Source organism: Podarcis muralis, chromosome 18 (assembly GCF_964188315.1).
Source record: "Podarcis muralis chromosome 18, rPodMur119.hap1.1, whole genome shotgun sequence".
NCBI lineage: Eukaryota > Metazoa > Chordata > Lepidosauria > Squamata > Lacertidae > Podarcis > Podarcis muralis.
The window spans coordinates 4,332,710-4,358,818 of NC_135672.1; the positions used below are offsets into that span (position 1 = coordinate 4,332,710).

General features: G+C 49.3%; 1 protein-coding gene across 6 annotated transcripts in view; it reads left to right on the forward strand.

Annotated features, from left to right (window-relative positions):
• Positions 1-1,005: 1,005 nt before the first annotated feature.
• The window catches only part of AP3D1 (adaptor related protein complex 3 subunit delta 1), a 49,215-nt gene continuing 24,111 nt past the window's right edge, over positions 1,006-26,109 (forward strand). For 3 of the 6 annotated variants that reach the window (XM_077921991.1, XM_077921992.1, XM_077921993.1), the window contains exons 1-12: positions 1,006-1,133; positions 11,092-11,187; positions 13,013-13,093; positions 13,803-13,883; positions 15,252-15,359; positions 16,804-16,933; positions 18,081-18,220; positions 19,241-19,314; positions 19,642-19,743; positions 25,466-25,515; positions 25,616-25,665; positions 25,815-25,863. In XM_077921991.1, coding sequence (XP_077778117.1) covers positions 1,038-1,133; positions 11,092-11,187; positions 13,013-13,093; positions 13,803-13,883; positions 15,252-15,359; positions 16,804-16,933; positions 18,081-18,220; positions 19,241-19,314; positions 19,642-19,743; positions 25,466-25,515; positions 25,616-25,665; positions 25,815-25,863 — 1,057 coding nt within the window. In that variant the 5' untranslated portion in view covers positions 1,006-1,037. The remainder of the gene's footprint in view (positions 1,134-11,091; positions 11,188-13,012; positions 13,094-13,802; positions 13,884-15,251; positions 15,360-16,803; positions 16,934-18,080; positions 18,221-19,240; positions 19,315-19,641; positions 19,744-25,465; positions 25,516-25,615; positions 25,666-25,814; positions 25,864-26,109) is intronic. The other 3 variants (XM_077921994.1, XM_077921995.1, XM_077921996.1) reach the window with 1 other exon arrangement.

Here is a 26,109-nt window from a genome sequence, read left to right on the forward strand (position 1 = left end):
TTCATCTGAAGATCACAGGGTATTTTGCAATATGAAAACACACAAATACATACCATAATAGCAAAAACAACACCCTGTCCAGAGTTTAAAAGGCCATAGATTGTTTAAATAGTCGGATGGGAGGCGAACTTACTCTCATTTTTGTGTGTTGATCGTTGTGAACAACTGATATTTTTATAAAATAAAAATACTCTATCCATGCAATTACTGATCAATCAGCTGTACCGCAAATATTAAAACATGCTTCTCTTAAAACATGCCTATTATTATTTATAAAATAAAAATACTCTATCCATGTAATTACTGATCAATCAGCCGTACCGCAAATATTAAAACATGCTTCTCTTAAAACATGCCTATTATTATTTATAAAATAAAATTATTATTATTATTATTATTATTATTATTATTATTATTATTATTATTATTATTAATAATCTTTTACAGGGCAATACAGTCAGATATAGGAAGGTTGTGGGCGTGGCTATACCTCCCCCTGGGCGGAGCCAAGTCGGCGAGAGGGCGTGGCTGAAGCGACGCCTCGGAATCCCCTTCGGGAGCGCCATGGTGGAAGCCGAGCGGGCGAACCATAGAGGTGGAGGATGCCCCTGCCTGGGGTGGGCTTAGAAACGCCCAACCGGACGTGACGTCCTCTCCCTCTCCTTCCCTCGCTCTCTATGGGCAAGGAGGACCCGCCGCCTCAACTGGCGGAGCTATAGAAGGACGTGGAACCTGGGGGGGCCGCGGCGCGGCGTGGTGACGCAAGCGCGCCGGAGGAGGAAAGGGGGCGTGGCGCCAGCGCTCCCTCAGCTGACCGCCGGCCATTTTGTCGCCGCTCCGGCTCTTTCCCGCCGCCGCCCCGCGAAGCCCCCTCAGAGCAGCGCCGGCGGGGCCCGCCAGGGAGAGCGAGCGCCAGGGGCGGGAAGGAGGCATGTGAGGCGCCTTCGCCCGACGCCGCCGCCTTCGCTTACCTCCGCCTCTCCCCCCCCCCGGACCGCCCCCCCCCCGGGCCGCCCCTCACCGCCGCCGCCGCCGCCATGGCGCTGAAGATGGTGAAAGGCAGCATCGACCGCATGTTCGACAAGAACCTCCAGGACCTGGTGCGCGGCATCCGCAACCACAAGGAGGACGAGGTGAGGCGGGCGCTAGTCCTCATGGAAATGGAGGGGCTGCCAAGGCGCTAGTCCTCATGGAAATGGAGGGGCTGCCAAGGCGCTGGTCCTCATGGAAATGGAGGGGCTGCCAAGGCGCTGGTCCTCATGGAAATGGAGGGGCGACCAAGGCGCTGGTCCTCATGGAAATGGAGGGGCTGCCAAGGCGCTGGTCCTCATGGAAATGGAGGGGCTGCCAAGGCGCTGGTCCTCATGGAAATGGAGGGGCTGCCAAGGCGCTAGTCCTCAAGGAAATGGAGGGGCTGCCAAGGCGCTAGTCCTCATGGAAATGGAGGGGCGGCCAAGGCGCTGGTCCTCATGGAAATGGAGGGGCGACCAAGGCGCTAGTCCTCATGGAGGAAGCCCGGATTTCCAGGCTCCCCGTCAGTCCCTCGTGATGCTTCCCTTCGAGGCGCTAGTCCTCGTGATTCCCGCACAAGGAGGCGAAGGGGTTGGTGGGAACGAACCGGGTTGGGTCTCAAACCCACAACTCCCACCACTGCTGACTAGGGGCGGTGGGAGTTGTAGTCTGGAGGCGCGAGTTGGGAGGAACGCTCAAGGTGCTAGTCCTCGTGATTCCTGGGTTGGGAGCTCTCCTCCGTTGGGGTGGAATGACGGCGCCCCTGCAGGGTTTGGGGGACAGGCCTCTCTCGCCCAGCCCTACCTGGCGTGGCCAGGAATCGAACCCAGGACCTCCTGCATGTGGAGCATCCGCGCTGCCGCTGAGCTGGGGCCCCAAAGGCGTCCAGCCCTCAAGAGTTGCAGACAAAAAGGCTGCTTGAAACATGAATTTTAGGGCAGCGTTCGGAATTAGCCTGGTTTTGCCAGGCTCTTTTTGCTACTGGCGCAGGGTCCGCGAAACCACAGTTTAAAAACCTCTGCTTTAGCCCATAGCTATTTCCATTTCCACTCTGTGCATACTGGGAAAGGTGGATTGTTGTAAGAGCAAGCTACAAGCCAAGCAGTGTAGCTGAGATTGTAGAATTGTAGGGTTGGAAGAGATCCCGAGAATCATTTAGCCCCAGCTAAATGGCAAACAAGACATTCTGTTGTAGCGACCGCAACATAAATTCAACGTATCATTGGGCGCTTAGCTTATATATCTCAGTTTCTAACACTGAACCTAGGGAGCTTGGTCATACAGAGTCGGACCATAGGTCTACCTGACTGACAGGAGCTCTTCAGGATTTGTGATCCCCGCACCCAAGTGTGCTGAAGAGCAAAGCGGAATTTCCTTTCTCTAGCTTTCAGCAGGGGGCGCTCTCAGTTTCCGCAAAGACCACGTAACTGGCGGATAGGAATACCTGGTGCAGGTAGAAACTTAGATATATAACCCAGGTGCCAAATGGCTCCTTCGACCTGGGTTACAGTCACAAAAATGGAATGCCTAGTTGCCATTTTTGGATCAGGCAGTTCGAAAGTCGTATATTTTCCAATACAACTTTTTGGTTCCTGAAATTCATTCTGATTGAGCAGATAGGTAGAATTCTATAGGATGTGTTGCTAGTGTGCGAAAACAGCCTGGACCCAAGGATCCCCAGGCATGCACCTCCAGATGGCAGAGACGTCAGCATCTTAACTTGGTTGCAAGTGGACAGTAGCTAGGTGCAAAATGAGCCTGGTGCCTGGAGAATTTCAAAAGCTGGAGGTATCCTCAGCCACCAGGAGGCTGAGCTGAGGTTGGTGTTAAGGTTCTAGTCCTTTGTGTGTGGGGGGGGGTGTCTCCAAGCTTCAAAATCGCTCTCAACGAGATGGTTCATAGTCGTGGGGGGAAAACAAATTTTACATGTACGCTGTAAGAACTGGGGTCCCCCAAGGAAACAAGTTTGAAGGGGGACAGAACTTCATGGGGCGTGTCTCTGTTTATCACCATCAATATTTATACACCATTGTAAAGACCTTGAAGCAATATGTCAGTGATGGAGAACCTCTGGCCCTCCAGATGTTGCTGGACTGCAACACCTATCAGTTGCAGTCAGCTGCAGCCGGTGATCAGAGAAGGTGGGAGCTCTGGGCAAAAATGATTTGGAACGATACACGTTCCCCCTTCAGTCCAGGGCTTAAGGCAGGCCTGGAAGACCTGTGGCCCTCCAGGAGCTGTTGAACTCCAACTCCCATCAGCCATTATGGTCAGGGTTGATGGGAGTTGGAGTCAGACAACAGCATCTGAAGTTCCGCAGGTTCCCCATCCCTCTGCCAGAACCTGGAATAGAGAGGCAATTATGAATGCTTATGTACATCTGGAAGATCTCCCAGTGTCCCACTTATCTTCAGTTATACCGACTGTTGCCCTTCAGGGTTTTAGATGGAGAAGCTGGGTCCAAGTTTTGTAGGACTATAACTTCCATGATCCTTGGCCATTGTGGCAGAGGGGTGCCGGGAATCTTGGCAAACCTGGTTGGCTGCAGGCTCCCCATACCCACCCAAACTAAAGATGGCACAGGACCCCCAGGACCTTCTGCAATCAAAGCATGTGCTCTACCACTGAAGCACCGCCCTTTCCCCATGACCGACCCTGCCTTACTTCCACTTTGCAAGAAAGCTTGGCATGTCTGTCGGCTGATGAGAGTAAGGACCAAGCAAATGCCTTTCGACTGCAGACCTGAAAGAGGAACTGCCACAGAATATCTGCAAGAAAACGGGTGGGCTGGGTGAAGTTGCAGGAATCACAGAATTGGAAGGGACCCCAATGGTCATCTAGTCCAACCCCCCTGCAATGCAGGAATCTCAGCTAAAGCATCCATGACAAATGGCCATTTAGCTTCTGTTTATAAACCTCCAAGGAAAGGGAGTTTAGTTGGAATCTCCTTTCTTGTAACTTGAAGCCATGAGTTCAGGTCTTACCCTCCAGAGCAGGAGAAAACAAGCTTGCTCCCTCTTCCACGTGGCAGCCCTTAAGATATTTGAAGATGTCTATCATATCTCCTCTCAGTCTCCTCTTTCCCAGGCTAAACATCCCCAGCTCCTTCAACTGTTCCTCATAAGGGCAGCATCAGGCAGAGCCACTGTGGGGCGACTGGTCCCCTGCTCACCTGCCTCTAGGCCACGGGTCCAGCTTGTCAAAGGACTCGGGGTGGCAGACTGGGCAATGAGCTGCAGCAAGGCCTGGAAAAGATTCACATACGGAAGGGGAGACACCAGGGCAAGGGACTTATGTAAGAATATTTGCAAGCGGGGAAGCTGAGAGTGCCACCCGTTTTCAGAATTGTAGCAAAACAGCGTTGTCTCCGAGGACTCTTCCATGATGAAATAAATTTTAGTTTTCGAAGTGATTCTTGGATTGCAACATCTTTTCTCTCCCCCTTACCCTGAGATCCCATTTGCTGGCTAACTTTCAGGTGAGACCCTTGTCAATGCCTAATAAAAGTTCCAGGCTGCTCTTCAACTGAGAGAGTTTCTCACTTTCAACCCTCCCTTTTGATCATACCAGTTTCGTCCTGTCTAGACCCATTTGGGGAGCTCTCTGTCTCAGAAGAGGAAGCCACTCGCTACAAGAGAGCCTTTCTGGAAATCTCATTGTGTTTCTTTGGAGAGCTTTGCGGCACTGGCCTTGAAGTGTTTGTGATGTGGACAGAGAGTTAAAACAAGTGTCCATTGTGTGAAGGCACAGAGATAACAGATACAGCACTCATTTTTTATCAGGAAAGAGGTGACAGTCTGTAAATATATTGCTTTTTCTTCTTTTAGCTGCCCTTGACTAGATTGGGTGGTGGGTGGGGAACTGGACTGCAACCCCTTAAGAAGCATACCTTTGCTATCAACATACAATTTTGAATGCTGTTATTAAGTTCGTAGCCTGAGCAGTTCAGCTCGCTTGTAAATAATCATGCACTTATTGCAAATTGGTATGTGTGGCTGGGGGAGAGATTCAGGGAAGTAACCAAGAACCTCCGCCCCTTTCATTTAGTTCTCCTTTCCTCATTCCTGAAATGAGATTGTGAGCTCGAGCGCAGCATGTGCCATTTTAACTTTGTTTACAGTGCTTGGATGCTAAATATTGGAGGAATTTTTATTACACATTTGCAAATAGAGGGTTTTTTCAGGCCATGAATGGCCAAACATTGGCACTAGGGTACTTTTGTGTCCAGGTCTGGGGTCTGGGGTAGGCTGTATAAAGAACATAAGATGTTGGATTGGGCAAGTGGCCCAACTAGTCCAGCACAGCGTTCAAAATCTGCACCTGCTAACGGCCACTTGCAACCAATTGAAGCTGCCAGGATGCTGCCTGACGTCTCCACCAGCTGGAGGTGTACGCCTGGGGATCCTTGGATCTTAACTGTTTTCCCACGCTAGCAAATGCATATACACAACTTTTGAGCCACCTGGCACCAAAGTGGCAACTAGGCATTCAATTCTGGCGACTGTAACCCTGGTCTAAGGAGCCATTTGGTACCTAGCTTAGACATATATCTGTGTTTCTAACACTGCTCATGGGGGGGGGGAGTTTCAGAGTGAAATCGGGAAAAGCAGCACCTACAAAAGGACATGCATCGTTGCCTCTGCTTGCATGTGGGGAAAGCAATCTGCTGGTGTTAAAAAATCAACAATATTGGGAGCCTGGCGAGAGGGTGAGGTGTTTGTTTGGGGAGCGCTTTTAATGACTCCAGGGATGATATGGCACTTCTTGTGGTGCTGAGCCACCCGAGTGCTTCTGCTCAGGAAATTAGTCATCCCCTCCTTTCTTTAAAAAAAAATAAAAGTGTTCATGTTGACTGAAGGATTGGTTCCCAGTGGCAGATAGCAGAAGGCCTGCTCTCTTGTGAGCTTTTAACTTCTGGACACGTCACTCCTAGTCCATTGGGAAGCCTCCTGAAATGGTTTGTTGCTCCTCTCTCTCCCCCCATCTCCCAAATTCCTGCCAATGAAGAGCAGCCGCTGGCTCAGTTTCATAGCAGAAACGTCGGGAAGGACTTTGCTGTGCTGGCCAAGGGGACAAGTGGGTTCTGGATGCAGAAGCTAGCCTCCTGGGGGAAAAATAAGCTTGACTCTGGCAGTTTGAAGCTGCAAAATGAGCTGTGTCAGGTGTGTTGGAGGCCCCCTCTAGGATTGACCAATCGCAAAGTGTACCTTATGTGAAACCTCTTATAGCTGCAGAGACATAGCATTATGAAAATGGCTATACATTATTCCCCCATTGCAGGGATGACCCTTGGGGTCCCTTCCAACTCTACAAATCTATGATTCTAAGACATGTTCCCATGCTCAAGCTGTGTGCCCAGTGTAGTCTTCCCTCGCAGTGTATGTCTAGCTTACCTGAACCAGTGGAGATTCCAATTCAATGCTAGGAAGCACCTTCTGGCAGTAGGAGCTGTTTGGCAGTGGCATGCACTCCCTTGGAAAGTGGACTCTCCTTCCTTGGAGGCTTTAAACAGAGGTTGGTTGGATGCCTGTCCGTCAGGGATTTTTAAGTTGTGATTCCTGCATTGCAGGGGGCTGGGCTTGATGGCCCTTGGAGGTCCTTCCAACACTCTTATGATTCTATGTAGGGTTGTGTTCCTTTGGGGTCATGGGGGTCATCACAGCACTTCGTGCCTTAGGTGCAGCTAGCCGTCACTGCCAACCATCTTGGGTTGTGGTCAGTATTAGAAACTCCCAGTATATAAGCTAGATGCCTAAAGGTAAAGAGACCCCTGACTGTTAGGTCCAGTCGTGGCCGACTCTGGGGTTGTGGCGCTCATCTCGCTTTATTGGCTGAGGGAGCCAGCATACAGCTTCCGGGTCATGTGGCCAGCAGGACTAAGCCGCTTCTGGTGAACCAGAGCAGCGCATGGAAACGCCATTTACCTTCCCACCAGAGTGGTACCTATTTATCTACTTGCACTGCATGCTTTCAAACTGCTAGGTTGGCAGGAGCAGGGACCGAGCAACCTGAACCAAACAGCTCCTTAAACCAAGGTTACAGTCGCCAAAGTTGAGAGAGCCAGTGTGGTGTAGTGGTTAAGAGCGGTAGTCTCGTAATCTGGTGAACCGGGTTCGCGTCTCCGCTCCTCCACATCCAGCTGCTGGGTGACCTTGGGCCAGTCACACTTCTCTGAAGTCTCTCAGCCCCACTCACCTCACAGAGTGTTTGTTGTGGGGAGGAAGGGAAAGGAGAATGTTGGCCGCTTTGAGACTCCTTAGGGTAGTGATAAAGCGGGCTATCAAATCCAAACTCTTCTTCTTCTTCAAAACGGAATGTCTAGTTGCCATTTGAGAGCAAGATGGCTCTAAAGTCTTATTTTTCAAATGACGGACTGACTGTGATTGATTCTCAGCTAAATATCTGGCTAGTTCAGAGGACAACCTTGATCTCGTTTAAGAGCTTTGAGAACTTGAAAGAAGAAAAGTCACTTGATGCAGGGACAGTCCAGATACCCACAATCCACTCATTGCAATTAGGACAGAAGATTAAAGAGGGCCGTCGACCGCGCCCTGTGCAAAGAGCAAGAATAGACTTCCCTGTCTCTGATTCCTGTTGAAAGTGCTGGCAGGAGCTTGGCCTGGCAGCCTCTAAAATGTTCTTGCTCCATTCTGTGGTTTATGCTCCTCCGCTAGCCGGCTTGAGATTTGCCTCCTGTCCACACCCACGGAGTTCTTTTAGCAGCCTCTCCTTGCAAAGATTTAACGCAAGCCCAACATGCTCCCAGTCACAGGGTTTTGTCCCATCGTGGGAGCCAGGCGAGGCCATTATTGAAAACGGCTGCTCGAGGCAAGCAGCACTGAGGTCAGCCGCCTTCAAGGAGTTGCTAAATGTCAAGGGAAAGATAGAGAGTCCCCATGTTAAGCCAACACATTTCAGAATTCTGGGATAGGAGCACTGGACCTGCTGAACACATACTCTGAATATGGCGCATCTGAGACTCAGACCCCCAACAGGTTGAGGTCAGCAGGGTAAAAAATGGTCTCCTGCCTGAGTCCCTGGAGAGCTGCTGCTGGTCTGAATAGAGAATTATGAGCTAGATGAACCTGGTATAAATAAAGCCGCTTCCCAGATCTTAAGATCCACAGAAACGCCCCCCCCCCTTTTGCATTTCCCATTTCAATTTGGCCACCTTACACCCAGAAGGACTGAAGCAGGAGTTGACTGACCTCGTGCCATTCCTGACCGTTGGCTGTGGGGCTTGTATTCAGTCAATGGCGGGGGGGGGGGGGCACTGATATAATATACTGCCTACAATCAGAGATGCCCACCCACTGATCCTCTGTAGGAAACTGCATGCTCACTTGACAGCTTCTTAATCTCTGCATGGGGAGAGATCTTGTTTGAATCGGAGACAGAGCAGGAGTTACCTGCCCCAGCCCCAGGGAGGCTGTGTGCCCAGACCAGTAAATCATACGGAAGTGCAGCAGGCAGCCTCAGGGGTTTTTGGGGGGATTCCAATTCCACATGGCATAACGTGTGGGAGCAACTGGTTTCAGGATTTTACATTCAAAACAGCAGCCATGCAACAGAGTTTGCTTCTCTTTTTATATACATTAAAACGTAAGGCTGTCCATCGCGCAACCCCCCCTTGGGAGGACTTGCAGTGCCACATCATAACTCTGGATTTGCCTGAAGAAATGAGGCTTTGGAAGGTGAAAAATGAGCTTTGTAGTTGCATGGTGCAAGAAGGGGAAGCTCTGGAAGGTGGATGTGGTGGATGGCAAGATGGTTGGTGAGCAGAGCACGCAGGGGCACAGAAGATGGTTCAAATTAGTTATCTCACTGCCCTCTGTGTGGCAAGGCAGTCCCCATCTCCCTTCAGCCCAAGCGGCCACCGTGGCCCTGTGGTCAGATAACATACCAAAAGCAGCAACAGATTGGCCTACTGATTTATGCAAAATAAAAAAAAAGTCTGGATAATGGAGCAGAAAACCCAGTTAAGATGCAACTAAGGTGATAAGTCTTCTAGTGAGCTGTCAGGGTCCCATAAGTCAGAGCTGAATTATTCTCTCCCCCCTGCCCCCCCCCCCATCGCTTGTTGGCTGTGCAATGGATCTCTGAACACATTGTTAACTTGCACTAAATATTTGATGGCCATGTCGCGGCTGGAAAAGACAGATGTCATGGAATCCATCAGGCACGTATCTAGTTTCCCAGGCCCCACTGCTCACTTGTGGGGAGCAGTGTGGGAAGTACCTAGGGACAAAAATGTGCCAGGTTAAAGATTTGGTAACTGGGGAAGACAAGAGAAACCAATTATCTGGCAATGTTTATTAAAAGCCACAGTACTTTCTAGAGCAGGGATGGAGAAGTTTACTTTAGAATGCGTTTCTGACTCAAAACTGTGCCCAGGTCATACATTTCACGGGCTGCCGCCGCCTCCCCCCCGAGCTGGGATGTTTCATTGAAATATGATGATGCTTCTTGATTGACTGGATGAAGGATAAAGAGTGTGTGTGTTAAGAAACTGGACAAAAGCACACAGATAGAATTTACATCAGTTGCCCCGCCCACTTTTAGTAGCATTGGTCATGCAAATGAGGTCGTCAAACTTGGGTCTTTTTAATCAAGAGGAAAAAGAAATTGAGGACACCAGAAGGATATGGAGCCCACATTCACATGATGTCCTGGTGGTTTCCCGCTTGGACTACTGCAATGTTCTCTGTGTGGGGCTGCCTTTGAAGGTGACTCAGAAACTACAACTAATGCAGAGTGCGACAGCTAGACTGGGGACTGGGAGTGGCCGCTGGGACAATATAACACTGGTCCTGAAAGACCTGCATTGGCTCCTGGTACATTTCCAAGCACAATTCAAAGTGTTGGTGCTTACCTAAACAGCCTTGGCCCTGTATACCTGAAGGAGCGTCTCCACCCCCATCATTCAACCTGGACACTGAGGTCCTCCTCTGAGGGTCTTCTGGCGGTTCCCTCCCTGCGAGTAGTGAGGTTACAAGGAACCAGACAGAGAGCCTTCTTGGTGGTGGCACCCACCCTGTGGAACGCCCTCCCATCAGATGTCAAGGAAATAAATAACTACAGTCATACCTTGGTTGTTGAATGCCTTGTTACTCGTCCGTTTTGGCTCCTGAGCGCTGCAAACCCAGAAGTGAGTTTTTTGGAAGCCGAGCGTCCAACGTGGCTTACACGGCTTTTGATTTGAGTGCAGGAACCCCCTGCAGCCAATCAGAAGCTGTGCCTTGGTTGTCGAACATTTTTGGAAGTCAAACAAACTTCTGGGACAGATTCCGTTCGACAACCAAGATACGACTGTATCTGACTTTTAGAAGACATCAGAAGGCAGCCCTGGTTAGGGAAGTTTTTTCAATGTTTGATGTTTTAGTACGTTTTTATATATGTTGGAAGCCGCCCAGAGTAGGGCTTCCAACAGTTGGCTGGGCAGGGTACAAGTAATAAAATGATGATGATGATGATGATTGATGATGAAATCAGGACCCCACAAAACCTCCCCTTGAGGTGCGGGCTTCAGCATCATGGCAGGATCCATGTACACAGAGGGCGATATTTTGACTCCCTTCCTAAATTATTTCCGCTTCTCTTCTGTCTCCCATTCCCTCCCCTCCCAAATCGCACTTTGCTTTATCATGCGAAGCTGGCTTTTAGCAAGCTTAATTAACAAAGTCTAAATCAGTAACTGTGCAACACCTTTGGAGAGGGAATGTTAATTGCCTTTTGCATCCAGATCTGCTAGTGGCCCACAAAGGGGAGGGGTGCCTAACATTTATATCATGTCAGCGGTGTGACCTGCCTATCCCCAGCTCCAGGTAGAGCTAGGTGTGTCCTCTTGAAGCCCTGGATAGCTGCTGCCGGTCAGTGCAGACAGTACTATGCTAGATTGACCAGTCTGGCATAAGGTAGCATCCTTTGTTTGACGTGCGCACTTGGGGAGGCCAGACAAAACTTTCCGTGCCTAAGAACGAAATGTGTGCTGGGTACTGGACCTTTGGGGACAATCTTTCCTGAGCAAGAGATTTCCAGTGACTTCCTTAACCCGCAACTCCTTCCTCTCCATCCCCCCAGGCAAAGTACATCTCTCAGTGCATCGATGAGATCAAGCAGGAACTGAAGCAGGATAACATTGCCGTGAAAGCCAATGCCGTCTGCAAGCTCACCTACGTAAGTGTCTCCCTCACCTGTGGGTCGGGTTTCTGCCGTGTGGCCTGCGTGGCAGGCAAGTGAGAATTTGAAGTGGAATTTGCTGCCAAGGAGTGTGGTGGAGTCTCCTTCTTTGGAGGTCTTTAAGCAGAGGCTTGACAACCATATGTCAGGAGTGCTCTGATGGTGTTTCCTGCTTGGCAGGGGGTTGGACTCGATGGCCCTTGTGGTCTATTCCAACTGTATGATTCTAGGAGCCTCCCAAGGCGAGGTGGCCCTCTTTGTTTCCGACTGCATCCGATAATTCTATCTCCCTGTAGTAGAGGTGGGGAGTAAACAGAAGAAGTTCAGAATTTCCCAGTTGGATCAGGCCAGTGGCACTTCTGGTTCTCAAAAGAAGCCAACCAGATGCTCACTAGCAGGCTCTGAACACAGCAGCACTTTCCCCTCCAGCAAGTGGTACCTGCTGCCTCCAGCTGCGGAACATACATTGTGTTCCTGTATCAGTGTTACTTCCATGGAACGTGAGGTGGCGTCAAATTGCAAACTTAGCAACTCTTAAAATCTTAGTACAGTGGTACCTCGCAAGACGAATGCCTCGGAAGACGAAAAACTCGCAAGACGAAAGGGTTTTTGGTTTGTTGAGTTGCTTCGCAAGACGAATTTCCCTATGGGCTTGCTTCGCAAGACAAAAACGTCTTGCAAGTTTGTTTCCTTTTTCTTAAAACCGTTAATACAGTTGCGACTTGACTTCGAGGAGCAACTCATAGAACGCGGTGGGGTAGCCTTTTTTGAGGTTTTTGAAGACTTTGGTGATTTTTGAAGCTTTTCCAAAACTTTTCCGAAACCGTGCTTCACAAGACAAAAAATTCGCAAGACGAAAAAACTCGCAAAACGAATTAATTTCGTCTTGCGAGGCACCACTGTATATACAGTGCCAAAATAAAAATGACATTGTACAGTGGTACCTCTGGATACGAACGGGATCCGTTCCAGAGCCCCGTTCGCATCCTGAAGTAAACATAACACGCGACTGCGCGTGACGTCATTTTGAGCGCGAGCGGCGAAACCCTCTCCGTTACTTCCGGGTCACCGCAGACCGCATCCCGAAAATATTCATCCCAAAGCTACTTCAACCTGAGGTATGACTGTATGAGGTTTGCTTATACAAGCGTGCTTTCAGGCCAACCATGAAACAGATCGAAATCCGGATATCTCATTGTTGCACTTGTCATTTTTATTTTGTCATTACCGTATTTACTCAAATCTAATGCTTACCTTTTTCTGGCCAAATTACGCTGTGAAAATTAAGGTGCGCATTAGATTCAGTGGCGCGTTAGACTTGAGTAAATATGGTAATTAAGATTTCATGTATTAGAGATTGTTGAAATGCCGCATGTTATTAATGAATTTGCATAAACAGAATTGTCAAGTTTTTGATTTATCTCTATTCCTTGGGCGTGGCATTGAGCTTGGCAGGGGTGTCAAATTGGGCAGGTGTAAGAAACCTCAGGCCTGTGTGTGCACAGGCTGAATATGGCCCTCCAGTCCTCTCCCATCAGGCTGTCCATAGGCGGCTGGACGCAGAGGATTGGTGGGAGGAAACCCCCAAGGGAAGATTCCTGCATTGCAGGGGGTTGGACTAGATGACCCTTGGGGTCCCTTCCAACTCTACAGTTCTACGATCCTGTGATCCTGTACCATCAACTACTTTTGGCCTAGGGCAAAAGCATCTTGGGTGCCACATACGAAAGCAAGAGGCCTTTTCTCCTGCTAATCATTATAATGTCCCACCCTTGCTGTCCCAAGACTCACACTCTGGCCTTTGTTCCTCCTCCCCTCACAGTTGCAAATGCTGGGCTACGACATCAGCTGGGCAGCCTTCAACATCATCGAAGTCATGAGCGCCTCAAAGTACACCTTCAAAGTAAGTGGCCTGCGTGGGAACCTGGGCTGCCGGGGGGCGAAAGGCGCCAGGGGGTTTCTGGCAGCTGCCGTGGAAACATATTTCCTCTAAAACGGAGGTTCCCAATCCTATTTGGCCTGCCAAATTCATTCAGAAAATGAAATATATATATATACTCAGCGCCCCTCTGGAAACCTACTGCCTTTAAGCGAACAAAGAGAAAGATGCAGTGACAAATTTGCGTTCTTTGATGTACAGTGGTACCTTGGGTTACAGACGCTTCAGGTTACAGACTCTGCTAACCCAGAAATAGTACCTCGGGTGAAGAACTTTGTTTCAGGATGAGAACAGAAATTGCGTGGCAGATTAAGAATGGACCTCCAGAACGAATTAAGTGCTTAACCCAAGGTATCACTGTATGTATATTTCTACTTACCCCCTATAACATAGCGAAGGAAGACGTTGCTGTAAATAAGACACCTTGAGAGCTTGAAATTATACAATTATTTATTAAAACCAAATATAGCAACGTTCGCATTACACCCCAAAAATTAAGATAATTAAGGGTAACATTAAAATAAAAATTATGAATAACATTAAAAATAGTATGTGAAGGACCGATTACATCAATTTTTAAGAATATTTTTTTTGAGTGTTCCTGTACACAGTGGCAATGATTCCCTTTCAGCCTTCGATACTGACTCTCTTTCTCTCTTTCCTAACCCTGCAGAGGATCGGGTACCTAGCAGCCTCGCAGTGCTTTCACGAAGGGACCGACGTCATCATGCTGACAACGAACCAGATCCGAAAGGTGAGTGTCGCCATTCCAGAAGAGCTGCTGCCTGTTACTAGTGTCTCCTCCTGCGAGACCACCGGCCTGTTTTCTTCCTTATGACTTAAGAAATGTAGGTCACGCCCTTCAGTTTGATTGATTGGTTAAATTTTACACCATCCTATACCCATAGCTCTCAGGGCAGTTCATAACACAAAGTTACAATACGAAAGCACGAAATACATAATGAAAATAATTACTAATTACTAATGTGTGCAAACTTGCAGAAATCACACTCCCCAACAAAAGCGCCTAACCAGCCCTCCAGCCCACAAATAAGAAAAATCAAAATTAACATGTAAAAACAATTTTAAACAACAGCTTTTAAAAATCTAACAGCAGCGGTCTTTAGCTACTAAAGTGGTACCTCGGTTTAAGAGCAGGCCAGTTTAAGAACTCCGCAAAACTGGAAATAGTGTCTTGGTTTGAGAACTTTACCTTAGTCTAAGAACGGAATCCGAACAGTGGGAAGGGCACCGGCGGCGGGAGGCCTCATTAGGGAAAGCGTGCCTTGCTTTAAGAACGGTTTCAGTTTAAGAATGGACTTCTAGAACGGATTAAGTTCATAAACCAAGGTACCACTGTACTTGCATTAGAACACAGGTCTCCCCACATGGTCCTGCTGGCTAGGGATGATGGGAGTTGCCCCAAAACATCTGGAGACCCAAGTTTCAGAAACGCTGGGTCAGAGCATTGAGCCTGGGAGAGACCAGGGTCTGAATCCCCACTCAGCCATGAAGCTCACTGGGTGACCTTGGGCCCGTCACTCACTCTCAGCCTAGCCTATTGCACTGGGCTATTGTGAGGATAAAAAGGTTAGGGGAGAGCTGTGTTCTCCACTCCTGGGAGGAAAAGTGGGATACAGTGGTACCTCGCAAGACGAAAAGAATCCGTTCCGCGAGTCTCTTCGTCTTGCGGTTTTTTCGTCTTGCGAAGCAAGCCGATTAGCGCTATTAGCGGCTTAGCGGATCAGCTGATAAGCGGCTTAGCGGATCAGCTGATAAGTGGCTTAGCAATCAGCTGTTAAGCGGATTAGCGGATCAGCTGATAAGCTGCTTAGCGGCTTGGGGAAAGGGGGGGGGAAACCCCTGCAGGAACTTGCAAGACATTTTCGTCTTGCGAAGCAAGCCCATAGGAAATTCGTTTTGCGAAGCACCTCCAAAACGGAAAACCCTTTCGTCTAGCGGGTTTTCCGTCTTGCGAGGCATTCGTCTTGCGGGGCACCACTGTATAAAGACTTCGTCTTTCTAGGTTGAACTCAACTAAGGACTCTTCTCCCTCCTCTTCCCATACCTCTCTCCCCTCCTCACCCCCTGGTGCTCCTTTCCATTTCTCCTCCTATTCTAGGACCTGAGTAGCCCCAACCAGTATGACACCGGCGTTGCACTGACTGGTTTGTCCTGCTTTGTGACTCCTGATCTGGCCAGAGACTTGGCCAACGACATCATGACCCTGGTGAGTTGGGACGGGGGGGCTGGGGGGGGGAGCGCCTGGTCTACAATGGTTGCATTGTCCGCTCTTTCTTCTGCCAAGTCATTGGGGGTTTAAAAGCTGTTCAGAAGTCCTTGTCCCACAACTGAGCTCTGTGCTTTGTTCCTCGAGTGCGTAAGAACCATCTCGAAAGCATACGGTTTCAATCGAAATTATTCAACCCCCATTGCAAATCTGGTTTATTATCAAAATTTGCAGACTCCTTGTTTGTGAAGGGCTCTCATCTCTTAGCTTTTTGGACCATTCTCTTGACTTAGCGATATTTCTAACATGCAGCCAAATTTGACACTCAGCAAACCCCTAGCCGGTTCAGGTATTTCATGTGTTCCAGCTCAAGCACGTCAGGTGTGCTTGAGACAACACCTGTTGTATTTGTGCTGTTGTGAGGGATTCCATTCAGGGGACCGAATAATAGTGAGACTGGAGAAACCAGTATAAGTTGCATTTTCAGCTGAATTTGGGGGAACCATCGTGTTGAGCTATTTCAATTGCTTTTGTTTTATTTGCTCATTGCAAACAGCTGAAAGTCTGATAATAAACCTGATTTGCAGTGGGAGTTGAATAATTTTGATTGCAACTGTAGATGGCAACAATTGGACAAATCCCCGGAGAAGATCATCAATGTCCAGTAGCCACGATGGTTATGCTCTGCCCCCAGATTCTTCTGGATAGCAGTTTCTGGAAACTGCTGGAGAGAACTGCAATCTCATTCTTTGCTTACTAGCAGTACCTGTGAAAAGGATCCAGGGGTCTTGGTCGGCCACAAGCTAAACATGTGTCAGCCATGTGATGCAACAGCAAAAAAAGCTAACACTTTCTAGGCTGCATCAACAAAAGACTAGTGTCCATTTCAAGGGTAGTAATAGAACCCCTCTGTCCTGCCTTAGTCAGACCACACTTGGAATACTGTGTCCAATTCTGGGCACCACAGTTTAAGAAGGATGTGGACAAGCTAGAAGGTGTGTCCTCCTCTGGTCACTGCCATGGATGTGCCACTTCATTGCCTGCCTCAAGGCACTGTAGCCGCCTGCAAGCGATTCCCACATGGCGGGGTTAATGTTGCAAGCCTTCAGGTCATGTTCGCAGACATCTTTGTAATGCAGCGTTGGTCTGCCAACGGGCCCGGTGCCTGGAGCCATCTCCTGATTTAATAGTGTTGTGATTTTATAATACTGCCCACGCTGGCTGGCGAAAGCTCTCTACCTTTTTAGGCAGGGGGCATTCGCATCCCTACCTGGAGGTGTTGTCAGGGCTTGAACCTGGGACCTTCTGCAGGCAGCTCAGCTCAACTGCTGAGCTACAGCCCTTCCCAGTGCTGCTGGTTTGCTGTGGTGCAAAAGGAGAGACCTTGATGCCCTTGTTGTGGAAAAAACGTGAGCTCATTCTCCTTTCCCTGCCCTCCCAACAGATGTCTCACACGAAGCCTTACATCAGGAAGAAGGCAGTGCTAATCATGTACAAAGTGTTCTTGAAATACCCAGAGTCCCTTCGCCCTGCGTTCCCCCGCCTTAAGGAGAAGTTGGAAGACCCAGATCCCGGTTAGTAAGCGGGATGAAACAGGATCCAGAAGATGGCAAAGACTGCGTGTGTTTGGGGTGGGGAGGGGAAGGGAGCGGCTCCAGGTAGCCTTTCATTGGGTTGTTTTTATCATGTAATGTTGTGTATTTATATTGTGCTTTTGTGCTGTAACCGCCCTGAGACCTGCAGGTATAGGGCGGTATACAAATTTTAAAATAATTTTTAAAAACCCTGAGTCGGCACATAAATCCATCAAGTTAAATAAAACTGAAAAGGGCTTTGCTGAGATGCAGGAGGGCGTAATGCAGGGGATGGATACAGGGAACACGAGAAAAGGTGGAGGTGACAACTGAAGAATCAAAGGACCAGGCTTCCTGTTTCTTCCCAGTCACCTCCATTGCCAAGCGCTTTGTTAGGTTCACTGCTTGTGCCAAACCAGATCCTGTCCCCCGTTTTGGTAGGCCAGCCTTTGCCCACCTGGTGTTCTCTGGGTTGTTTGGGCCACAGCTCCCTTCAGCCCTAACCAGCACCTCCATTGCCACCAGCTGCTCCCAGAGAACCAGTGCGAAACCAGCCAGCCATTCCTGCTCCTTCTCCTCTTCGCCACAACCCTGGGAGGAGAGTTCCTTGTTGAAAGCACTCTGGGCATTGTAGCCCTGCGAGGGGCACAGGGCTCTCCTAAGTACTCCCAGCACCCCGAACAAACTACTTTCCCCAGGATAGCTCAGTTGATCAGAGCATGGTGCTGATCACGCCAAGGTTGCAGGTTCGATCCCTGTATGGGACAGCTGCTGGAGGTTGAACTAGATCAGAGCTTTCCAAACTTTAAATGTTGGTGACACACTTTTCAGACACGCATCAGTTTTACTAGCAAACTGGAGGTTAAGCCAACCCCTGTCCGGGAGGAGCACAGGGAGTGTTCACATGACATACTTACACACTGCAGCCAACACACTAAGGAGCCACGACACAAAGATCTGGACCAGATGATCCACAGGGTCCCTTCCAACTCTGATTCTATGACTCCTTGCGGGAAGCCATGTCTCTTTAAAGTGATACCCTGGTGCTTGTAAGTTTATGGAGAAGACGTGTCTTAAACCCGTCAGCTGTTTTGCTCCACAACTCACTCGGACCCCCTCTTCCCTTTATTCCTCCCCTCTCCCCCAGGTGTCCAGTCAGCCGCCGTGAACGTCATCTGCGAGCTGGCCAGGCGCAACCCGAAAAACTACCTTTCCCTTGCTCCGCTCTTTTTTAAGCTGATGACGTCGTCCACCAACAACTGGGTCCTCATTAAAATTATCAAGCTGGCAAGTACAGGCGGCTTCCTTGGCTCGTAGTGTGAAGACACACACTCTGTCACTTAAGAGGTGAAGAGTTGATGCGAAACAGAGAGGAAAGGAGCAGACACAGCAGGCAGCCTGCTTAATTGGTTTGGGCGGGGAGGTGGCGGCGAAGTGTCTTCTGATTCTCAGGCTGCAAAGGATTCTGGGAGAGGCTGAAATGTGAGCAAGAGTGTGCAGAGGGAAGCTGCCGTATACTCTGTTGCGGCCCGGATTTTATTTATTTACAGGTGACTCCAGTTACATTATGGGTTTGGAGCACCTGGGCATCCTCTTCAGGCTCTGGAGAGGGTCTCCTCGTGAGCCGGAGGAGCAGCAGGGCTTTCCCATTGGGGCATCTGTTCAGCCCCTGTGAGGGCAGAACGCCTGACTACATGGGCCCCTTTGGGCCTCATCCAGCAGGACTGCTCCTAAGTTCAGTTTTCAAAAAGGGATCAGGAAAATTAATGGAGGAGAAGGCTGTCAAAAGCAGAAGGGAAAGCCGACACAGCTCCCACCAGTGTAAATTGGGCTACATTCAATTGCACGCATTCCGACGGGGCAAAAAGAACTCAACGAGGGTGTGGTCTGGGGAGAAGCACTGCCCCCCAGGGCTGGCGGGCTGGCTGGATTAGTTAGTTAATTGCTTCCCATCTGACTGGATTGCCCCAGCCACTCTGGGCGGCTTCCAACAAATTGAAAACATCAAGTGCATTAAAGCATCAAACATGAAAAACTTCCCTATACAAGGCTGCCTTCAAGTGTCTTCCAAAAGCCAGATAGTTGTTTATTTCCTTGACATCTAACGGCAGGGTGCAACTACAAAGAAGGCCCTCTGCCTGGGTTCATGCATCCTCACGTCTTGCAGCGAGGGGACCGCTAGAAGGCCCTCGGAGCTGGACCTGAGTGTCCGGGCTGAACAATGGGGGTGAAGACGCTCCTTCAGGCCCTGCAGGACAGCTGTTGTCATCCGGCCATGCAAACCTTCTCTCTCCTTTCTTCCTGCAGTTTGGTGCTCTCACTCCTTTGGAACCCAGGCTAGGGAAGAAGCTCATTGAGCCCCTTACCAACCTCATCCACAGGTGAGTCAGTGAGTCTTTGGTGATGCTAGTCCTTAACGCCGTTTGTGCAAAGCACCTCTTGCGCCTCAGCTGCTGATATCCAAGAATCCCAGCCCCCCGCCTTTGTGTTTCCACTCAAGCACACACTTCTGCCTCTGGGACAGGGTTGCCAGGACACTCTTCACCCCTTAGCCAGCCTCCTGTCACCATTGGGGGGGCGGGGTCTTGTAAAAAGTGCAGCACACCCTCTCCACCTTTGTCAAGGGAGCACCCCCATCCGTTTTTTAAAAGGGCACGTAGGTCCCGTGCGAAGTGTTCCACTTAACCCTCCTTTCTCTCCCCAAACAGCCAGCGCGCCCTCTTCCAATTCCCCAAAGAGGGTAGAGTTCATGGCAGCCCCTCCAAAGATAAAAAACTAGTCCTCTTCCAAGAAATGCGCCCAAGTGGACAGTATGTATACTTCAAAGCAAACACAAACCCACCCCCCCAAAACTCCACCACCCCCGTGCTCTGGTCTCCTCCCTCTCTTCTTCACCCTAATTCTGCTGTAGTTGAGTAGCTGTTGGGGCCAGGGGTGGGGGGTCGGGTGGGGGGCTACTGGCCGAGAAAACCCTGCGAGGTCCCAAGTTGATGCTCGAACCCTGACCGTTCTTTGATTCTGTGTTAACGGGAGCAGAGCCAGCCGACTTTGAAGATGGCGGTGGCAGGGGTTGGTCTGGAATGAGCAGCCTTCAACTTTTTCAGACCCAGACTTGCCTTTTAACCCAGATGTGTTTTGAGACCAATTTATTATTATTATTAATGTGTTTAATTTGTTGGAAGCCACCCAGAGTGGTTGCGGCAACCCAGTCAGGTGGGCGGCATATAAATAATAATAATAATAGTAATTTTTTATTTTATTTATTTTATTATTCTTTCTTTCTTTCTTTCTTTCTTTCTTTCTTTCTTTCTTTCTTTCTCTCTCTCTCTCTCTCTCTCTCTCTCTCTCTCTATTTGGCCATGTATTTCATATGGTCAGACTGTTGCTGCTGCAACCCACCTTAGATTAGGCCAGTAGTGAGTACCCAGTGGTTTAGAGAAGGGGCTGTGGCTCTGTCCCACGGCCCACCCCTTTGCCCCAATTTGGCCCGCAAAGCCATTTTGCCCAAGCCACAGCCACCCACCTCGCACCGGGCACCATGTGGAATGTTCAAGTGTGGGGCAGGGAAAACCCTGGCTTAAATTTTTATTATTTAAAAAAACACCATATTTTATTCCTATGCCACCTTTTTCTCCAGTGTGGTTTTCAAATCCCTTCCCATTTTATCCTCACAACAACCCTGTAAGTACAGTGGTGCCCCGCAAGACGAATGCCTCGCAAGACGAAAAACTCGCTAGACAAAAGGGTTTTCCGTTTTTTGAGTCGTTCCGCAAGACGAATTTCCCTATGGGCTTGCTTCGCAAGACGAAACGTCTTGCGAGTTCTTGCGAGTTTGTTTCCTTTTTCTTCAAGCCGCTAAGCCGTTAATGGCCGCTAAGCCACTAATAGCTGTGCTTCGCAAGACGAAAAAACCGCAAGACGAAGAGACTCGCGGAACGGATTAATTTCGTATTGCGAGGCACCACTGTAGGTTAGGCTAAGAGGGTGAATGCTCCCCAAAATGAGCTTGGGGGCTGAGTGGGGGATTTGAGCCCTGGTCTCTCCCAGGTCCTAGTAACCCTTTAACTGTTATGCTGTGCTAGCTTGCCAGTGAGAGAGGGACACAGGAACCTGCTATATATGAAGCCAGACCATTAGTCCCTCCATCTGCCTGCTCTGGTTGGCAGAGGCTCCCCAGAGGCGACAGTTCCCAGTCCTACTTGGAGATGCTGGCAGAGATTGAACCTGGACGACCTGCCCACAAAACAGGTGATCTAACCATTTAGCAAGCTGGGAGGACGTTTGAGGGCCCTGCTGACAGGGAGTGTCCGCTGAGCCCTGCAGCTCCTTGCAGAAATAGCCCTTTGAAAGGAGCCTTGCAAGTGGCTGCCAGCTCTCACCTGTGCAGAGAAAAAAAGGTCACCTGGCTTTATTGGGAGGTCAGGGTATTGGCGGTTGAGCAGCCCCACCCACCTGTCAAACTCTGCCCACAAGTGCTGGGGTAAGGATCCAGTTTCCCACCCCTGCCCTAGAAGTTAAAACCGAGCAAGGCGCATAACCCAACAATAGAACATGGTTTCAGATTGTAGTTTGTTGGCGGCAGAAACACCATAGTTAAGCACATGAACGCACGCCAAGCCATATTTTACTAAACTGTAGCTGCACAAACCATGGTTTAGCATTAGGTGGGAATCAAGACATGGTTTTATACCGGGGACAATTTAATGGCTCAGCATTCTCTATGTTGCGTAAACCTAATCTCTGCTTCCCAGAGCTGTTCGCTTGCGGCCTGCAGAACGGCGTTGGAAATGGGTGCCAGTTCTGCAACATGGATTAGATCAGGGGTTCCCAAATGTGAAAGAAGCAATTAAAGACCAGACCAGCATCTAGCACAGCTGACAAATCATTCTGCAGCCCAGCAAGCCCCCTCGACCCTTTTCAAGTGGGGCAGGGAGTTTGGGAACCACTTGCTTAGGTGGTGCTGCTGTTGTCTATTTTTTTAAAAAAGGAGAAGGGCGTATCTCTAGCTAGTGCCATTTTCACTGGGTGGGTTGCTCTGTGGGATGTGGTCCTGGAAGGGGGGGGGGAGGAGTTGCCACCTGGGATGTTGACGCAGCAGCAGCAGTGGAGGAGTGTGGGTTTTTTGCTTTTGTTCCGTTTTTGCTTTTGTGCTCCTCCCACTTCTCGCACCTCACAGCGATCCCATTCCTCTCTCAAGCGTGCAAAGCTGCATAAATCCCCACGTGGTCCCCACTTCTGGATTCTCCTTAGATGCGGCCAGTTTGGGTGGCGATTGGTACCAGGCCTACGGAGCTTGCCCATCTCTCCCCCCCCCCCCACTCCTCTAGGGTAGATTGGCTCCTCCCCTGATCCCACCCCATTAAAATAGCCGCCTTCCAGCAGGAACCAGAAGAGGGCGCTCTGCCTCTGTTTGTGTGTCGCTCTAGGCCTTTCTCCTTAGCTCTGTGGAAAGCGTGTTGTGGCTCTTCATCCCTTGCGCTCTCCCTCACTTCTCTATGGTTTGTGGCAGGTTGTCTGTGCTGTGGATGTTGCAAATCCAGCGGTCAGAACTGCTTTGCGCTTGTGCTGACCTGGGGAAGCAACTGACCTTCAGCCAGGGTTTTGGTTGACAAAACACAGGGCATTTTGATTTCTAAATCCTGATATTTAAACCTGTAATTCATATGGTTCCTGAACAGGCACGCAGGCTGACTGCTTGATTGCTTGTGAGAATTTGAAAAGTGTTAGTCCCCAACAAAATAGCAACTGTTTGGCTTCCAGTAATATAGATCTGGGGACGCGGGTGGCGCTGTGGGTAAAAGCCTCAGCGCCTAGGGCTTGTCGATCGAAAGGTTGGCGGTTCGAATCCCCACGGCGGGGTGCGCTCCTGTTGCTCGGTCCGAGTGCCTGCTAACCTAGCAGTTCAAAAGCACCCCCGGGTGCAAGTAGATAAATAGGGACCGCTTACTAGTACACTAGGTAAACGGTGTTTCCGTGTGCTGCGCTGGCTCACCAGATGCAGCTTTGTCACGCTAGCCACGTGACCCGGAAGTGTCTCCGGACAGCGCTGGCCCCCGGCCTCTTGAGTGAGATGGGCGCGCAACCCCAGAGTCTGTCAAGACTGGCCCGTACGGGCAGGGGTACCTTTACCTTTACCTTTAATATAGATCTGCAAAGATCTGCGCTGTCTGGTGACTTGTTAGTGGGGCAGATTCAAGGGGGCACATGAAACCCACCCACAACTCGGGCTACTTCATCAGAAGGACGGGCCTTGCCCCATCGTGTTCCCACTGCTTTGGTCTGCAGAACTGACTCTTTTATCCCCAGGGCAGCACCATGTTTGTTCCACGTTCCAATCTTTTAGCAAGACAGCACCTGTTCTCTGCCTTCATTCTATCATGCTTAAAAATGTTTCATCCTGACATGTAGTCATTACGCATCTTGGCTTTTGAAACTGTTTACATTCTTCCTTTATATTTTGCTAGTTTTATCATGTCTGTGGATTTTATAGCTAGTCTTTAAGTGGTGTGCCGTATTTTTCCGTGTATAATACACCCCCTATTTTGGGGGACTCATATTTAAGAAAATGGGGGGAGATGGTCCCATGTATAACGTGGGACATTTTAAAGGGGAAAAGCCTAGTCTTATACACGGAAAAATACGGTACGTGTTTTGCTAAATAATGAACCTGTAATATTGGAAGCTGGGGAATACGGGGTGTTAACAGGAGGGGTTGCACCTCTAGTGGGGGACACGTCATGTTCCTTCTGGGGTGCTAGGTCCACCTTTGGTCCCCATCCTATACTCTGCTCTCACCTGTGGCTCCTGGAAGCTGTCAGAAATGCAACAGCGGGTGCAATCCCGGAAATGGCTTTGACTGGCCGGCTGAACCAGGCGAGGGGAGCCGATGGGTCTCAAACCCTCGGTGAGTTAGGAACTTCCCCTCCATGTGAAGATCGGCTCCAGTGAAGGGAGCGGACGAGACCAAGGGCAGGTGCAACGGTCAAGATGGCAGTTTCACAAAGTGGCTCACAATAAACAACAATAACTGGCTCAGGACCGCAATACCTCGAGTACTGCCTCTCCCTGTATAGAATCATAGAATCATAGAGTTGGAAGAGACCACAAGGGCCATCGAGTCCAACCCCCTGCCAAGCAGGAAACACCATCAGAGCACTCCTGACATATGGTTGTCAAGCCTCTGCTTGAAGACCTCCAAAGAAGGAGACTCCACCACACTCCTGGGCAGCAAATTCCAGTGTCGAACAGCTCTTACTGTCAGGAAGTTCTTCCTAATGTTTAGGTGGAATCTTCTTTCTTGTAGTTTGGATCCATTGCTCCGTGTCCGCTTCTCTGGAGCAGCAGAAAACAACCTTTCTCCCTCCTCTATATGACATCCTTTTATATATTTGAACATGGCTATCATATCACCCCTTAACCTCCTCTTCTCCAGGCTAAACATGCCCAGCTCCCTTAGCCGTTCCTCATAAGGCATCGTTTCCAGGCCTTTGACCATTTTGGTTGCCCTCCTCTGGACACGTTCCAGTTTGTCAGTGTCCTTCTTGAACTGTGGTGCCCAGAACTGGACACAGTACTCCAGGTGAGGTCTGACCAGAGCAGAATACAGTGGCACTATTACTTCCCTTGATCTAGATGCTATACTCCTATTGATGCAGCCCAGAATATAAAATGACCCATTCATCATCTGAGGCCCATTTTTGTGTGCCTCTCCATGTGAGGTCCAGAGGGTGGCAGCACAAGAACAGGCCTTCTCTGAGTGGCTCCCTGTTTGTGGAATGCTCTCCCCAGGAGGTTCGCTTGGTGCCTTCATTTATATATTTTCAGGTGCCTGGCGAAAACATTCCTCTTCTCCCAGGCCTTTGGCTGATTAATATTCTACAGCCTTTTAAATGTGTTTGTGAGAAGGGGGAGGGTATTACCGTTTTGATGTTTTGTTTTACTTATTTTCATGTTTTATCCTGTATTTTATTCTGTGACCTGCCCTGAGATCTTATGATGAAGGGCCGTATGCCAATCAGATAAATAATAGAACAACCACAAATGCAACATAAATCGTATGGAATACTTAACAGATCATCAAGAAAACAATCACTATTAACAAACGAACTTTTTAAAAAGCTAAACAGCACAGCCACAACAAAAAAAGTCGTACTATGTGATTCACAAAGCACTGCAGCACTCGTAATCCACAAAACAATGCTAACAGCATTAGCAAACCAGCAGCCGAAATCACACTAAGCCCTGCTGAATTTGTGCACTCCTATGACTCGCGACCTTCCACTTCGTTCATCACATGCACTTAATGCTTGTGGCAGCAACTCCTTTCTGAAGGCTGCTGGGACTGGAGTGTGGGTGGAAAAGGCCATTGCCTTGATGGTCCTAACGTCTCGCGCTGCCTCCAAAAACAAGGGTAAAACCCGGTCAGCCGGCTAGTGGACACTCATAGCCTTTCTCCTCCATAAATGTGCAATGCTGCAGTACTTTCCTGCGAGCTTTCCAGAGTGCAATAACTCTCTCTTTCCCCCCTCTCAGCACTTCCGCCATGTCGCTGCTTTACGAATGTGTGAACACAGTGATTGCAGGTAAGGAAAGGCAGTGCCAAGCACGCCATTATTGTTTACCCCTCCTGACTTGCGTGTTTTGCACCGTACCAATTTAAACTCCCTTTTCTCCTTCCTCCAGTCTTGATCTCTCTTTCCTCGGGGATGCCCAACCACAGTGCCAGCATCCAGGTACAGTCCCACCTTGGCCTCCCAGCTCTCACAGCGGTGGCAGCTGAAACTTTGCTGGAGTGCAGAGGGCTTTCCTTGATTGCAGAGGGAGGTGGAAGGTGTCATCCTCTCTGCCGCTTGCAAAAAACTTGTGCCTCATTTCTTTACAGCTCTGCGTTCAGAAACTGAGGATACTGATAGAAGATTCGGACCAGAACTGTAAGTCCCGGGCCTGTGGGGTGGGGGGAAGTCCTTGGCACCAGGGGCAAGGGAGGGGGCACCCTTAAAACCCTGCTAAATACTAATATGAGTGAGCAGTTGCATTGGCTTAGTCATTCTATGATTATGATTGATTGAATTTATATACCACCCTATACCCACAGGTCTCAGGGCAGTTCACAAAATAAAATCAAAATATGAAACCGCTAAATACATAATCAGAATATAAACAACAACCCAATAACC